Source organism: Aptenodytes patagonicus, chromosome 1 (genome assembly GCF_965638725.1).
Source record: "Aptenodytes patagonicus chromosome 1, bAptPat1.pri.cur, whole genome shotgun sequence".
Taxonomy (NCBI): Eukaryota; Metazoa; Chordata; class Aves; order Sphenisciformes; family Spheniscidae; genus Aptenodytes; species Aptenodytes patagonicus.
In genome coordinates this window covers 137812420-137829858 of record NC_134949.1, presented here as the reverse complement: position 1 = coordinate 137829858, position 17439 = coordinate 137812420, and the positions used below count along the sequence as shown (strand labels likewise).

General features: G+C 41.2%; 1 protein-coding gene across 1 annotated transcript in view; it reads left to right on the top strand.

Annotated features, from left to right (window-relative positions):
• The window catches only part of PHEX (phosphate regulating endopeptidase X-linked), a 109713-nt gene that overhangs the window by 63795 nt on the left and 28479 nt on the right, over positions 1-17439 (top strand). Inside the window, exons 13-14 of the mRNA XM_076328889.1 lie at positions 10176-10253; positions 11879-11982. Coding sequence (XP_076185004.1) covers positions 10176-10253; positions 11879-11982 — 182 coding nt within the window. The remainder of the gene's footprint in view (positions 1-10175; positions 10254-11878; positions 11983-17439) is intronic.

Here is a 17439-nt window from a genome sequence, read left to right as displayed (position 1 = left end):
CTGGCTGTCGTGTTCTCCATGTCCTCTGTATGCCTGCCTGAGCCACTGAGAGGAAGGCTGCCTGCTCTCTGCAAGCGGGTAGGAAGCGCAGCAAGGCAACGCCGTGGGCTGGGGCTCTGACATGGACCCTCAGCGTCAGGCACCGAGCTTTCCAGGAACACGAGCCTTAGCAGCACTTCAACTTGCTCAGATATTGTACTAGTCACGGAGGTCTGAAGCAAAGTTGTGAAATGTTTAAATGGCTTCAGGTACTGGTTTTGCTGGCATTTACTTTTAAAGGAGCTTTACCATAAGGAGGTCATCAGACTCAGGAATTTGCTCCTTTAGTGGCCTTTCAGAAGCCCGGATGCTGTGCCTAAGAATAATGGCTTCCTCAGCTGCCCTCCTTCGTGAGGGAGCTGTGAGGTGTCTTGTGCTCAGTTTTCTGGGTGAGTGGTGAGTTCCATCAATGTGAAAATAAATACATATATATAATATATTTCAAAAATAAAAATATGTAAAGATTTGGAATAGAGAAGAATTTGGTCTTGAGTAGAAAGTAGAGCATTTCCTGCATATGATTTTTCTATATTTTGCAGCCTACGTTTTTGTCTATGTATGCATCTGCTTTCCCCCCATGTATTATAAGGCATGGACAACAGACAGTGACATGCCTACTGGTACACTGCTGGTCAGGGTCCCTGTTCAAGCAAAAGGAATTTCTCCCCAGAGGGAAAACCTGCAAGTCCTGAGCTGAGTAATGCTTGTGTTTAGGTCCTCAGTCCCTATTTCAGTCTGAGAGTAGTGTAAGAACGAGTCTCTGCCATGTCTGGTCTCAGCTGTATCTAGACTGGGTCTGATGCTTGCTTGTGGCTAGAAATGAAAAGAGAATTTCTCACATTTTATTCATAAAAAAAAAAAAAAGTTGCTCTGCAACCTTTGCTTAAGCAAAGATAACCTTGAAAATGTTAAATGAATATAAACTGATGCAAGCAGAGGCTAAGGTCAGAAGTTGTCCCTCTCTGGAACAGGTTATTCAGAGTTTTGCATAAAACTGCTAAAAGAAATGCTATGGTAACTCATATCCCCTACAGCTGTGATGGGGAGGGAGCTTCCTTATCCTTTCCTGGTCCCTGGGGCTGCCCCCTCTCATGGAGTGTTACAGCGTTCGGTGCCAGAGATCTCTTCAGCACACCAGGCTTTTTGGGTTCTTGGGGACTTTTATTTTGTCAGCGCGGTGGTTTTTGTTAAACCTGCTGTTTTCCCAGAGCTAAAACAAAAACAGCAGAAAAGATGTTGCAGGAAGGTGGGTGTGTTTCTAGCGAGAGGTGGCATGACAGTGGGAGTACGGGTCGACTGATGAGGAGCTATGGCGGTGAGCAGTGAAATGAGTTCAGGAAGGAGTTTCTACAAAAAATGCAACATAATAATTTCTGCAGCTCACTAACATACCAAAGGATGGTCAAAGGTGGATTTTTCTTTGTGTCATTGCAAATCCTTAGGATTCTGGTACAAAATTTGTTGTGTAAGGATATCTAATATAATTGCAAAAGACAGATAAAGAGAATTTTGAGTTGTGGGGTTTTTTTTTGTTTGGTTGTTTGGGGTTTTTTTTTTTGCTTTTGTTTTTTGTTTTAAGAGACAATTGTATTGGAAAACATAGAGCATTGCCTGAAAATAAAGGTAGGAGGAGGTACAGTCTTTTAAAGCGCTAAGGATGTGTCTAAGCTTAACTCGGGTGCATGAATTATTAGAGCCATGTCAAAGGCAGCTTAGCAACATATACCATGGGGCATATATACATGAGCATAATACTAATGATGGTCTGTGCCTTCAGATGACCACACTTGCTTCTGGCTTGTTTGAAGTGCAGCTGGAGGAGCTCCTAGCTGTCTGCACACACCCTGTTGTAGTCATGCCCTAAGTGATCCACAGGTGCACAGAGGGGAATCCAGTGCAGAAATCCCCATGCTGGAGTGGACCTGTCACTGCTGGCATTGGTGACATGATGCCATAGCTGGACGTAGCGCAGGCTGAGTCGATTTGCATATGTGCGCACCATCCTTTCATCTGGTCCACAGGGATGATCCCACTGAGAACCCAGAGGTCCTTAAAACTGACTGAGGATCTTTTGGACAGTGATGATTAGATGATAAATACATCTTTTGCCAGGTACTCAGTTGTGTTGGTCTGCTGTATAAGTGCATTTATGTATTGTACAATCACAGAGGAAGATATTTGTTGTGTGCCATGAAGAAATGTGTTTAATTTACAGAGCTGTGGTTCTGCTCATGAAAGACAACAGTTATGTCTGTCATATATAATATTCTATGTATAAAATAATGGAATCATGATAACTGTCATACAGAGATTACAAATGGAAAATGGAATTAAAACAAAATGGACAAAGCAATTCTTTTTCTCAGCAAAATTAAAGCATTGCTGGCAGCAGAACAAGTTTGGAACCAAGCTGGTAGGAGAAAATATGAGTAGATCTATTATTTATACTGCTACATTGAACTAAGGAGTTATGCTTGTGAAAACATCACAGTGAATTTGTATTTTTATATAAGTAAGACTGTTTCAGATTTTCTGTGATTTAGTTCAGTTCTATTGCTAAAAAAAAATTAACGCAGGATTAGTTTAAACTGAAAGATTAATTCCAGTGAAATTACCATCACAGTGCTTGAACCAGTGATTGAGTCTCTGTCTTCCAGAGAGCCAGAAGCAAAAGGGATTTAGGACGGGAAAGAGTGGCACTAATGTACATTGTTGCTTTTTCTGACTCTTCTGTGCATGGCAGTCCTGCTAAACCTTTAGGTGCTTGCAACTTTATGGTTAGTAATAATAATATTATCTTGATAGCTAGTGGATATTAAGACTGAATATATAATCTCAACTAACAGTTTGCTTAGAAATTTTTTTCCCTTTTCCCCTCTTTTTCCTAGAAAGGTAATGTATGGTAAGGTCCCTTTATAAGTGTACTAGGTAATATTTTCTTGTCAAGAAGTTTTCTTTGAGTGAGGCTTTGGTTTTCAAAGATGATTCAGAGGAAGGGGTAAACTAACGTAACACATAATCCCTTTGCTGTTCCTTCTCCACTTTCCCACGTTATGTGTTCCCAGTACTTGTCTTGTGCTAGTTCCAGCACTTGCTGGGTCTCTCCGTGTAGCGAGTGATTCAGCTCACTGATCTGGCAGAAAATTAGCTAGGGAAGAACTTGGATAGATTGCTGCTATGTTAGTGAGCTAAGCAATCTCCCAGAAAGATGCGTGTACTTCATGGGTGTGATTATTCATAAAAGTCACTTGATTTTTTGGGGTTTTGCTTTTTTTTTTTCCCCCCTCACCCCTGGGCTCAAGCTATTACAAGAATGGAGCAATAGCTGTATTTTCCATCTTCATAACTGGTCAATGTAGAACATTCAGAACAATTATTGAAATATGGAGGGGAGGGTTATGGTGCAGTGTGAGGAGGTGGTATGTGAAAAATTATTAAATGAAACACTAGCTCTGAAAATTGTTGAAAAGTCTACACAGTTTGTATTGTTGTGATATGCAAATATAAAAGGAAAGTTAAAGCTAAAGTTTAAAAATAAATAGTTGGATGATTAGCTATATTCTGGAGTATGGATCATAGCCAGTTCACTGCAGATCAAGTACTCTTAAAAATTATCATTTCAGGCCAAGTGTTCATGTTTGAGTTGCCACTGCACTTTTGATTGCAGTTGATGATGTGCAAATCCCTGCGTAGGAGGTAAAATACATCATTAAGGTGGGCCCAGTCCATCTCCCACTCAAGTCAGTGGGTCACTTCCTGCTGATATCTGTAGGACTGGGCTTTAGCCCTGTGATGGAACTTTTCTGTGTTTTACCAAGGTCCATCACTCTATTTTCCTAGTTTTTCTATACGTAAAACCTACATAGATGCAGTGATATTTATGCAGCAATTTTACCAGATGGCTCTTGAACCATCTGTTTTCAATGAAAAATGGAAAGACCAGACACATACATAAAGGCTGAATTAATCTTTGTAATTAAATGGAACATTACTTTGCCGTGAATGATTTTAGCTTTCAGAATGTATTTCATGCTAATTTTTCAGTGAACTGTAATTGTATTAATTTTTTTAATATTTTTAGAAGCTTGAAAATGATCTTCACAAAGTTATTGTGAGTCAAGTTGATATACAGGAGATCTGTGTCAGACTCATAAAACTTTGTCGGGGGCCGAGATATATGTTTTGTTCTGGGTTTTTGGGGTTTTTTTTCCATAGTAAGTACAATATGTCAGTACTTGGTGCTGCTAGCAGGCCTACAAAATATCCAAATCATACTCTGATGGGCAAAAAGGGTTCTCAGAAGGCTCACATGCCAAGTTTGGTTGCCAAGTGAGAATTTGACTAGACTGGAAACTGGGATGCTTTGTAACATTGAAACACACGTATGCGGTCCCATGTTGGCAAGTTGTTAAGTCAAGAGTGTAAGGTCATTTATTATTTTGCCTCTGTAGTAAACTGACTTGAAATGCTCTCATTGTGACAGAAAGAGACACTGATGATAAAATCCTGACTATGTTGAAGTCAGTGGGGAAACTTCCTTGCATAATCAGTGGCAGAGGGGGTAGTCCCCCTCCTGGTCCTCTGCCTCGGAGCCTGCTCTCTGGCTGCTGGGATAGAAAACTCTTACGGTGACTTACTCTAAAGCATGCTGCTGCTCTGCCTCACCCCCTGCAAGAGCCTCTCGCTTTCAATGGCAGGATTGGAAGCCTGTGGAGATGAGTTTTCTTAATTTACCTGACAGCCTAACGTAGGCTGAGTACTTTACAATAGCTGGGGGAAATACCCATTGCCCCTTTTCTTCCTGTACGCGTGGTTATTTAATATGCAAATTAGTGATAGGAATTAAATGAGCCTTTAAACCATAAAAAGTTGTGCATGGTGCGTTTACGGCGGATTCATGTGCCATTACCACATGGTTGATTCCTGCACATTTGTCACATTTCATTTGCTTTCCCCATATGTGTGTGCATGCCTCCTGGAAGGCTGGTCTCTTAAACATACTTTTAATCTTATGAAGGGGAAAATGCTGACTTCATTATCAAAGAGCAAGCCGGTCATAGAAAAGTTTTCCACTTTCTTGTGCTGTATGAATAAGGAGTCTTTGAACTGCTGTTAAACATTACTCGGGTGAACAGAAAAGATAGTCAAGGAAGCAAGAGACTTGCAACACGCAAATTTAGAAACATGCTCTTAATACAATGCTTTCTAACTTGTCTGTTGTGTAAATAAATTGGGCTGTATGCTGGTGTTGTGGTTTAACCCAGCAGGTGGCTAAACACCACACAGCCGTTCGCTCACTCCTCCCCAGTGGGATGGGGGAGAGAATCAGAAAAAAGGTAAAATTCGTGGGTTGAGATAAAGACAATTTAATAGAACAGAAAAGGAAGGGAAAATAATAATAATGATAAAAGAATATACAAAACCAAGTGATGCACAATGCAATTGCTCACCACCCGCTGACTGATGCCCAGCCAGTTCCTGAGCAGCAGCCACACCCGAGTTTTGTTCAGCATGATGTCATATGGTGTGGAATATCCCTTTGGTCAGCTGGGGCCAGCTGTCCTGGCTGTGTCCCCTCCCAGCTTCGTGTGCACCTCCAGCCTCCTCGCTGGCAGGGCAGTATGAGAAGCTGAAAAGTCCTTGACTTATTGTAAGCACTGCTCAGCAACAACTAAAACATCGGTGTGTTATCAACATTATTTTCATCCTAAATCCAAAATGCAGTACTATACCAGCTACTAGGAAGAAAATTAACTCTATCCCAACCAAAACCAGGACAGCTAGGTTCAGCTGAAGAGGCTTGGACCTGATCTAAAGCTCCTGGGAGGAATCCCAGTTGGAGGGATTCCTAAGGACTTCAGAGGGCTTCCTGTGTCCTCTCACGGGTTTTGCTTTGGCTATAGGAAACAGTCCCCTCTACCAGGTGCCACATGTCCTTCGTTGTTGGCATCAGGGAACTTACTGGTGTGCCACAGCCTTCTGGCCTGCCACCCATGCTTCCTGCCCTAAGTGCCTGCATGGGCTGTATGGGCCTGGAGCTCATCCCAGGCTGGAGTCAGGATGTTGGAGGCAGCCCTTCAAAAAGAGAGATGCACTTTGTCCTTCAGATCAAGCAAGCAAGCTTATTCCTCTGTTCCTCCCACACCAGCATGTGCTACATGGTGGAGATAAGGTGGCCCTGGGCCACTAGCTCAGTAGGATCTCAGGCGAGCATGTCACACCTCTAAATTTTTGGCTGCATCATACATACCATTAGGACCAACTTGACACACATTCCTTTTCTGGGAGAAGCTGTATAGCGAGACATGGATTGCACATGACAACTTTGTACCAGTTTGCTCTCCACCAGCTCTTGCTCTAGATGTTCTCAAAAAGGCTCCTAAAGGATGTTGTTCATTTGTTATTTTAGATGGTCCAGAAGCTTTGTAATGGTGTTTAAGCATGTACCTGCATTTTCTAATAATATATTAGCTTGGTGGTGTAGTAACAAAGTGTGTACTTTTCTGAATCTGTTATCCTACATGACTGGTGGAACACTTAAGAAGGCATTGGAATTACAGTGGTAGTAAGGGCTACAAAGTGCTAGTAAGGTCTACCTCAGAGTTTAGTCATTACAGAGTATATAGCTGTCTGTGTGTCTCGCTCAGATTTCTAAAACACACATATTGTGACAAAAACTTCTAAGTAACAAATACAATAAAATAACATTTTCCCCTTATTTCTCTCTCTTTCTCTCTCTGTCTTACAAAATAGAGACAGCTTTAGCCATTGATAAAATATCAAAGTACTAGGAGCAGCATTACCTTTTGAGTTTACTTTCAAAAAACTCTTCGAGACAAACTATGTTATATACTAGGGTTTTATATAGGCTTTATAACAAAATACCTCAGTAGTGCCTGACCATTTTTTCCTTATACATGGAAATGTTAAGCTCATGACATCAATTGTCAAAGACACGAAGGAAGAGTATGTGTGACCTGACAAGTGAGCCCAGCCCTCCTGAGGTAGTCTGGTTGGGAGAACTCTTCCCATCTTCCTTTTCTAATGCAGCAGGGCCATGACAAGACTACAGAATTTAAGTGTCACTAAAATATAAAATTAATGTTAAATATTCATTATGTGATTATGACATTGTAAGATTATATATGATATTTAGGTCAACCTATGTTAGATCTGCTATTAAGGAGCCTGGAGGAATCATCCTCACCCTTGGAGATGTTTGGTTAGGGAATGGGGTCTAAAAGGGCCAAAACTTGGCAGTTCCGAGCTTCTGCTCTTAGCGGGCTGCTGTGGAAGAAGAGACCGAGATGGATGTGGCAGATATGTGTTTCAATGAGGGTGGTGAAACACTGGAACAGGTTGCCCGGACAGGTGGTAGATGCTCTATCCCTGGAAACAGTCAAAGTCAGGTTGGACGGGGCTCTGAGCAACCTGATCTAGTTGAAGATGTCCCTGCTCATTGCAGGGGGGTTGGACTAGATGACCTTTAAAGGTCCCTTCCAACCCAAACTATTCTATGATGCTATATTCCACAAAGACCCCAAAATGTCCATGGAGTGGAGATAGACATACTGTGGTCACAACTAGACAACTAGTACCATGGGTTTGAGGGCAGGGCTCATCTCTGCTTCTTTCAGCAAAGAAGCACTGCCAGATCTAGGCTGCCTTCATAGTCCTCTGCATTTACAGCCAGCGAGGCATGAATTTATTTGCTTTTATTTGGAAGACAGTGTAGAAATTGAGTGTTTTTAAAGGATATAATAAAGCTCAAAGCCAAAACTGTTCTTTTATGTGCCAAAACATGATCAACAATTTTTGATTGACATTGTACTGGCTAAATCATTGGTGAAATGACAGTCTACTGACACAGTTAATCCTTACTTTTTCTTTGAAAGCCACTGTTGATTTTTTGCAAGTTGCACTATAAATTGTTTTTAAAGAGTTTACGCTTCATCATATAAGTTAGTTTTTGAATTAAATCTGCTTAATCAAAATGCTAAGTGGCTCAATTAAGTAGATTCAACATAGAGGCTACTGTAAGTGATTCAGATGGGTACTCTGGAACACATGCCGAACATTTGAGATTCACTGCATTTGTTTAAGCAGCTGACTTAGTAAAAACTAAAGCTGATGAGTTTTGTACTTTGCTTTCTCAAGACTAGTATAACAACAAAGATTGAAACATTTGAAATGGAAAACGGAAATTTTCCAGTTCCTTGCAAAGTTCAGTCAGTTGGACCTGACACCACCACCAGGAAAAAAAATAGATGCTTTTGATTATATACAAACTTGCAGATGAATTGTGCTCCCACTGCCCTCTGCTTTTTATCGCCCCAGGCATTTAAAATATCTTGAAAGGCTGCTCTACCTTCTGGAAAAATGAGAAAACATTCTCTTGAGAGTTATTTTGGCTCACTTCATGTTTCCTGTTCAGCATTTGTCTTCCATTGTTTTTTCTTTTTTTTTAATCACTAGGGATATTTGCATGACAATGGGATCTTTCTTGCTTAAGAGTTCATCTGCTTCTGCTGCTAATTTCCTACCTGAGGTTGTAATCTTCTGTTTGTGACATCTTAATTATCTCAACCGCAATTAATTGTGATGTCACAAATAGAGGATTATGACTTTGGGTTGGAAATGAGATTGAGAAATTGAAAGAGTTTGAAGAAGCAGAGAGGCCTTTCTTCCTGAAAAATAAAAGAGACAAAATAATTTTGGTTAAACAGAGGCAGTCCTCCATCAGCTTCCTTCTTATAGTCATGGAATAAACATTTCTGATTCTTGCTGTCATAGGAAGCCCTATTGTATTGAGACACTGTGGAGGGGAAGAAGGGGGCAAGGATTTCATTGTGGAGGAAGGGGAATCTTCCCCTGAACAGCCACCCCATGCAGCAAGATGGAAATAGAAGTCAGTGGGCCCCCAGAGAGGTCTGGGCTCTGCTTGCAAAGAGCAGAATGCAGGGTTGGTACGGCTGCAGGTGGTTAAAGTCCAATCCCTTTATTGCATTTCATATCTTGCAATAATCATTTGGGTTTAGACATTTGAGTTTGAAGAACAAATTTCCGGAAGAGTGTTTTTTGAGGGGTGGAGGGAATTCCAAAGACTTGAGAAATTACGATCAGCATCCCAAAAATATACAAAGTGAAAGCTTTGTGCTACCCCAGTCTATCATGGCTTTAATTTATTCTACAGACTTGTCATATTTCACTTCTTGGTATATTGCCTTATCCTATTGTATCCTTCTGCTTTTCTTCTGGAAGCGTGTTGTTTCCACGGAGATTCTGGGTGGCCGGGTGGCCTGCTGGTGTTTTTGTGAGGACCTTACTAAGGCTGTTTATATACTTACACCATGATTTACAAAGTGGGAATACTCAACTACAGCTGCTATCACTTCACACCAGAGTGTTTACACAGATTGTGCATGAACGCTGGCACCAAGTCATGGCTGAAAGAGGAAAAAACCCCAAAGTTAATGAAAAGTGAAGTGTCTTATTTTAACACCTTTACTGATGTTAGGGAAAGGGCAAAGACTGCAAAGTAGAGGGATGAAAGTGGAGAATGAAACAAAGATTAACCATGTGGTTTTAGGAAAGTACAGTATCCTTCAGAAAAGTGTGCACTCATCCTCAGGTGTAAATGGAAGTGACCTTCAGGGGAAATACGCCAGTCTGCACTTGCTGGGACCCAGGTTCATCCGTATCTGTGTATCAAATCCATTTAAACAGTTGGATGTGTACCAGCTACTGCGCCATAACGAAACGGGCCATTTCCTGTCATCTTTTGGAAGACATTGTAAAAACAGGCATTTGACCATCTGATTAACAGAAAAGCCAGTAGGGAAAATCAGCTGTTAAGATTTTGCACTCAAACACATTGCTGTAAATCTGCAAAAGCTCTGCAGGCGACAACAGACCCACTGTAATAATCTGACAATAGAACCTGGACCCTCCACATTGCGATGCGAAGCTCATCTGCAGCACCAAGTTTACCTTGTAGGCAAGTTGGTTTGAAGTTAAATTAAGATGCCTTCAGGGAGGCATAATAATACAAAGTGGAAACAGAATAGGGAAAAAAAGCCATATGCTGAGAAATGGTTATATCTGCGAACACTTTTTTCTTTTTTTCTTTTTCAAAGGCAAAAGCAGTTATGGCAAAAGTGGGTTACCCTCAGTTTATAATGAATGACACATATATTAATGAAGACATCAAAACAGTAAGTGTCAGACTTGCAGCTTTCTTCTTTTATGTATTGCTGCCATTCTTTGCTCTGTTTTGCTGCTGTCTAAAATCAAAGCTCTTCTTTTGTTTGGCACGCATCTGGAGTTCTGCTTGCCTGGTTATTTTTAGACATTGAATTAAGTATGCTAGCTCTCATGTCTAAATTGTCAATGCCGGTGTGTCTAAGTGAGATGACCACAAGGCCTGCTGGGAGTAAAATGTGCCTGGCTACAAAGAACCTTCCTGCTATTAAGCATTTTAAAGGTTAAACATACACTGGCATAAATTTTGCATTTAATTATAAAAATGAAATGAAACAAAAAAACCCAGTTCTCCTCAAAGTAACAGTCTTCAAAAATGCTAATGCATTTTTCCTTAGAATATCACAATTTATGGTGCTCTATATAGTCTCTCCCCACCTCTCCAGGCTATGGATTTATTTATGCTTGTTGGTTATGATTGTGCCTGGAGGTCCTAACCAATGTATATGCCTACCGTGCTGGCTGCTGGACAAGGATACTGTGGGGGGGACTCCTTCCTGACACAGTATCTGTTCAGCCTAACTAAGGCAGGAAGGCAGATGATGAAGATAATACATTTTGCCATTTGCCAAAGGGGTAACTGTGGCATGCATGTGATGAATTGTATTACTGAAAGTCACAGGCAAAGTAGAATCACAAATTCAGTCCTGAACTGGTGAAATACAAGAGTGATGGTCATCTTTGCCAGAGAACATGAAAGAACACTAAAAGGAGGCATAATTTATTCAGAAAACATTGAGGAACCAACTCTACAAGCTTAGTCCTTGTTCCTGGAAAGAGTAGGATGAAATGGTGCTGTGAAGGCAGTGGGAATGAGACAGAGGATGTGACCAAATTGCCACTCAACATATGGAATTATTTGCCCAGATACATGGTAATGTCTAGCGAAAAACACTTGTTAATCATGGTTGCAAAACCATAGTTTAAATCTGAAGTATAACTTCCTCACAAGTCATAGGATTGCTTGAAACTGGTGACAGGGGTATCAGCTGGATTTATAAAATAATAACATCCCTTTTTCTTGCATGATTAGTTGTGTGTGTGTGGGTTGCTATTAGATTTGGAGGCTTATAGAAGCATGGAACCCTATGTCTGTAAGCATTTAATGCGACAAACAGTAAGAAAGCAGTGGCAGAACCCTCGGAGGGCAGAGTCCAAAGTATTTGTGATAAAATGCAAAACAAACTGAAAAAAGGGGCTTTGTTACATTTTTGAAAGTGGTTTTGAAATGCATTTTTAAAAATAAAAGTAGACCTACTTCCTTATGGAAAAGAGGCTGCCTGGATAATAGCCTTAGAAACATGCAGTCTGCAATTCATCATTGCGTACTTCTGATTTCCTCAGCTGTTCTCTGTGCAGGGAAGACCTTTTCCGATGATCCAGTGCCTTATGTAGATCTGTTTTTTAACTAAGCTCACAAAATATTTATTCTTCCCACCAAGTGTGAAAATTTTACTTGCTTTGATAATGGCTAAAAAATTAGGTGATTATCTTGTTTAAAATAAAAGTTCTGATTGTTTTATGTCAGCTTTTGTTTCCTTGGACATGCTTTAAAAATGTCTGTGCTTTATCTATACAGCTGAAGTTTACAGAGAGTGACTATTTTGGCAATGTGTTGCAAACTCGCAAATATGCAGCCCAATCTGATTTCTACTGGCTTAGAAAAGAAGTTCCAAAAACAGAGTGAGTAGACAAAAGGCAAATTTACATAGTCTTCTAACAATATTTTAATTTATATTATTTAATTTACACAATTTATGTTTTAATGGAATTATATACAAAGCAACATATTATGATACAAAAAGCCTATGGGCGACCCCCCCAGTTATTCAGAAACTCCTATGGATATTTTTTTTGTAAGTTCTAGGTATCCCTGTTCTGATGCACAGTAGTCATATGCTTGCAGCTTAAACTTAATTTAATGAAAAAGGGGGTAATTGAATCCCAATCAAAAATGGATTCTGTCTCTTGGTCACAGTTAGAATTTGGAATGGTACAGCAGAGATTTATGAAATAAATTTTCCAGGAATGGAACCATTAGTAGGAGATAATGTTATTATTAGTAATAGCAGTCAGCATTGTTAGTTACCTGCTGTTGATAGCAATGATATGGAATAAAACATAATTTAATTTGCATATGTTATTTTTATTTATTCATAAACATGAAAGTGCAGATTGTGTCACATACCATCATAAAATACGTGAGAGAATCAGTCTCTTTTCTTACTGGTGCGTAATCAAATCCTTAAAATGCAAATTAAAACCTAAACAGAACTTAATTAGTCTAGTCATGCTACTTAAAAATGACTCCTTCTACACAGAGACTTTGAAATCAGTGCTGCTGCTTAGCTCCTGTGGTGATATTTCCTTAGGGCTCCAGAAATTCCTTCTCAAACTGAACTGCACCTTGTTTTGGGGGTAGCTCTGAGTTGTCCGTGAGGCAGGCAGAGGATGTCAGCAGGACAGGCATAGGCTATTCCTGGTTAGTGTGTTGTAATTTGGCCCCATATTTTTGAGGGGTTGTTTATAGCTTAATTTTGTGAATTTTACCTTCTCATCGCACCTTTGCCTGACATTGCAATGGTTAATCCCAGGGGATGATTTTACGGGCTTTCCTGCAGCCCTGGGTGCCAGGGCTAGATCACAACAGTGTATTCTCTTCAGACCAACAGTTTCCATGAGAGCAGTGAAATAACACTTGCCTCTCTATAGCGATGGTGATCAGCAACCTCCTCCTCAGGAACAGCATTGGGGCAGCACTAACGCAGACCACGTAGATTCTTGGCACGATGGGAAATCTCCCCTGTAAGGAAATTAATTGGCAGGTAATCCCTGACCGTACACCTCAAGGGCTGTAATCTGAGAACTGTTGCATGGGTATGTTTGAAAAATGAAGGTTTTACCTGACTGCCCACCACAAGATTGAACACTTTCTCATGCTTGTCTGTACTATCTTATTCCAAGGACTACTTAACAGCAGCCCCCTGATCACCTTTGTCTTGCTTTTCTTGTCATCCCGCGGGGCACATTCTGGCCTGGGGGATCCCAGTTTGATTTTCAGTCTCTTTCCTTTGCCAGCACAGCTATATCCTCTGCCTTCTGCAGGGCTGGGGGTAACCCCCACCTGAGCCCTCAGTTGTAATTATTCCTGCTGGGAGATTATTCTGCCTTTGCACCTGCTCGGTGCTAGAAAAGGGCTCTGAAAGTGGTGTCACACTGTCCGCTTTTGCTGTGTCTGCTGAGGGCTACCAAGGCACAGAAAGTCATTGCCACCTCCAGTAATTCCTTTTAAATTTGTTATAATAAACCAATAACTCCCACCCACCAGTCTGAGGCACGTCAAATCTGGCCTTAAATATATCGGCACTTCTCACGTTTTAACTATCGGACTCTACTGCTTTCTGATGCTTTTACTTCTCTTTTTTCTTTCTTTCTTTTCTTTTCTTTTTCTGTTTTTGCTTTCTTAAGCTTTTATATTTCATAGAACTTGGTCTATACTGAAGCTTCATGCTGTGTTAATAGAGAATTATCCTTGGGGTTTTGTTTCTGTTTTCTTCATTTCTTCTTTTCCCTAGTTCAGTGGCTTTTAGCACAGTATTTATATTTACAGGTAGATATTATAAGATGGTCCAAGTTGTGGACTGATAAAAATAAATGAGAAAATGAGTATTTAAGGAAATAAGTTACCACCTAATAAAGTAATATTAAACCCAAAAGGTAAAACACTATATTAATTTAGCAGACAGTCCAGATATCTCAGCAATGTTATTTTGAACTGGACTCAGTTTCCTCAGCATAGTCAACTAAATGGAAAATCAAAATGATGGTTCACTCAGAGCACCAGGGAAACGCCATCAGGGGACAGACAGAGGAGCTGGGAGGTACAAGACAAAGGAGTTTGATAAAGCAAGGGGGAATATGGATATCAAAGTGGAAATTCAACAGTTTTGTAATCTAAAAAGAGGAAAAAAAATCATCCAAAGCAGGAGTAATTATCAAAATTCTTTGTCCGCTGTTCTGCTCCCTCCCTCCCTAGCAGTTATCTGCCTTACAGGAAAAAGGAGCATGGAGGAAGTCAGGCGAGGCATTGCTCAGAGCATGGATGGGGGGACGTACCCAGCCCAGCGGGTACCAGGAAGCTGTGACAAGGCATTGGCGTCACCGGAGCCACCTGCTCTGTCAGTCCCGGGGCCAGGCTCCCTCACGGGCACTGCAGCTGTGGGAGGTGCGACTTGCTGTCCTCAACACCCGCTTTGGATGCCAGCTGCAATTCTAACAGCTGGCTGGGGACATGGCTGTTGTCTTCACAGCTGGCTCTATCAAACAAGAAAAAGTGCTCAGGTATCAGGAGAGAGATGTACAAAAGGGATTTGTGGCAGGAGCTGAGGAATATGATGCACGAAACAGTACAGCTTGGCTCGAGAGGGCTGAATGGAGGAAGCGAGGCTGGAAGGGGGGGAGCATGGGAGGAAGGGGAACAGGCATGAAGACAATTATAATAATCCAGATGGGACACGACTAGAGCAGAGGGAGGTGAAAGGCAGGGCGTGGGGAAGTGGTGGCCATGGGGAAGGGAGAGGTAAAGGATAATCAGGGTTTTAGTGGTGTTTGCTTATCCATCCATGGAGCCATATACATTCATGCATACAAATATACATACACGTGTGTGTATATGTGTATGTATATATAAACACACACCCACACCTCTTTAACAGTGATTGAATCGATCCTTCTTGACACTGATACCACACTTGCAAATAGCAGGCTATCAGAGGACTTCTTGGGTGTACTACTTCATTATCATTAATCTTTCCCCTTTGAAGTCAGGTCATCTCCTCTAAGATTTTTAGACCTGGCCAAATCTTTCTTCACTTTTCACTCAACTTTCAGTGCTGGAGATGTAGGCATGCAGTAGTCCTATAAGAGGACACAGAGGAAGTGTACTATGAGAAGATTCCTGGGTCTCCTCCAGGACCTATTCCAGTTTCTTGACCACACACTATTGTTTGTAAGCCCTGGCTCTTGGTTTACCACAGGGGAGGGCAGCTCTGAGAGGTGCTGGGTTGGATGCCGTTAAGGACAGTGCAAAAGCTCCTTCTGCAGAAAGGGAAAAGCAGCCATGAAAGACACTGGGCAGGCTGTTGTCTGTTGGAGAGATGCTGCTGGAGAGCTCAGAAATCCTGTGGGTGGACCTGTCCTCGAGAGGAGAGGCTGGAAAGGAGCCTCCTGGAGCCTTTTTCTGGTCTTTGAACCTCATTTTAAGCAGTGATGTGGCACTGGAGGCTGGGCCTAGCCTTACCATCCCAGTTTCTTGCCCAGCCCCAGGGGAGGCGGATGGCAGCCTGGCCTGGGAGACTAATCCTCTGTTTCTACATGGGAAAATGTATAAAACACATTAACAATGAGAAAAGGAAATACACTTTTGAAAGCCACCTTGAAGATTGCTCCCCTTTAGAAGTTTTTCTTTATAGTCCTTGGGAAGAGATTTTCCAGATTCTAGCTTCATTAGCAACTTTGTACAGCCTTTCACTTCTAAACAGCTTAAGTGCATTATACATTTACAAGTTCCTTTACTTTTTTTTAAATTCTTACTTGGGGCATCGAACACCAAGTTCTGCTTCACCTGAGTGATTTCTTCTAACTCAAAAAGTTGAGAGAACAAATTTCAAATTCAGTTTGTGCTTTACAGAGAATTAAATAAATTATTAATTTTTTTCCCCTCTATTGTAAATGTTCCCAGTCACCCCTCTTCACGACTGGCAATGTAGGACACTATACTCTTAACTCAGAAAGGAAGATATTGCGGAAAAAACTGTAGCCTAAAGAAACAGAAACCTAAGAGAGTATCTGCCCCACTTGCTATCTCAGTGCAGGTTTCAGATTTTATTTCTACAAGAGAAATCTAAAACTTACAAGTGTCAAGTCTGCAGCATTAGGTTTTGACTGCTGCAGTAGTTGATAGGTAATGTTACAGGACATCATTCAAAGCTGTTCCTTTTTCACATGCTAATAGCAAATGGAAACAGTGTAAACAATTCTAGATTTTTTTTTAATTTAGTTTCTAATTAATAAGTGCTTAGAGTTTGTTATGCCTGTCTTTTTTTTCCCATCCTTCTGCTAATAGACCAAATGCCCTGAAGTTGTAACCAGACCTAGAGCAAATGCCCAGGCAACCTGACTTCAAATGGGAATGAGAGCGCTATTTCTAAATTTGCTTCACCTTAAAATTTAACAGCGACAGCTATTTATTACAGACCTTCATATAGTAATTTGATGTGTTATTAGTTAAGGTCTGTCACTGAAGGTTCAGTCATTTCAAGGAGCTCACTGAAAGAGGATGACAGATGAGAGGTGAAGTTGTTCTGCTAGTCTGAATGGAAGCAGTCTTGGTTATTTCTGCTCTTTTGTGGAAAATGCTTCCTAAATCTCTTTGAGAGTGGCTCAGAATGGTACAACAAAATGCTGGAGTGTAAATACGCTCCTTGCCAACTGTCTAAACGTCAAATATGAAGTTCAGCAGTATGCTCTGCTTGTCACTAGAGAACTCTTGTTCTTCCTGACTCCTTGGTACAGCTGCTAAGTCTCCTCTTCCTAGCTGCTTAAAAACATAACAAACTTCATATGGGGTCATTCTTGAGGCCTCGTTATGAAAGAGCAACTTGGAAAGAACTTACTTCAGTTTTACAGTGAGAAAATCGAGGCTGCTATCAGTCTTTGGCTCATACTAAGCTCAGGAAACAGGGTGGGCTCCGTTATTGTGGTGGTAGATGATGAAGAAAGAAGCAGTCTCAGGATGGGGATGTTGTGATGAGTCTTAGCAGCTAGTCTATGAGCTACGAGTCTATGAGTTCATAGGTATGAAAGCATGGCCAGCAGTGGTGTGATGTCCTCCTCGGTAGCTGTGAACCAAATGGCAACAGCATTTGCAGTTGCTCTTGGGCAGAGTGAGGTGCTCCTGTGGTGACAAGTACGTGCATCACTGGTTAGCTTCTCATCCAATAAAAACAGGTTGAAACTTGTACTGTTAGAGAGGTGTCGCTTGTCAGTGAAGAGCTCTTTAACCACTGCTTGTGGTGGTTCCTATCTTGAACTAGCTGCGGTGAGCCCCTGGGGCTGCAGCAGCAAAGAGGATGGGGAGAA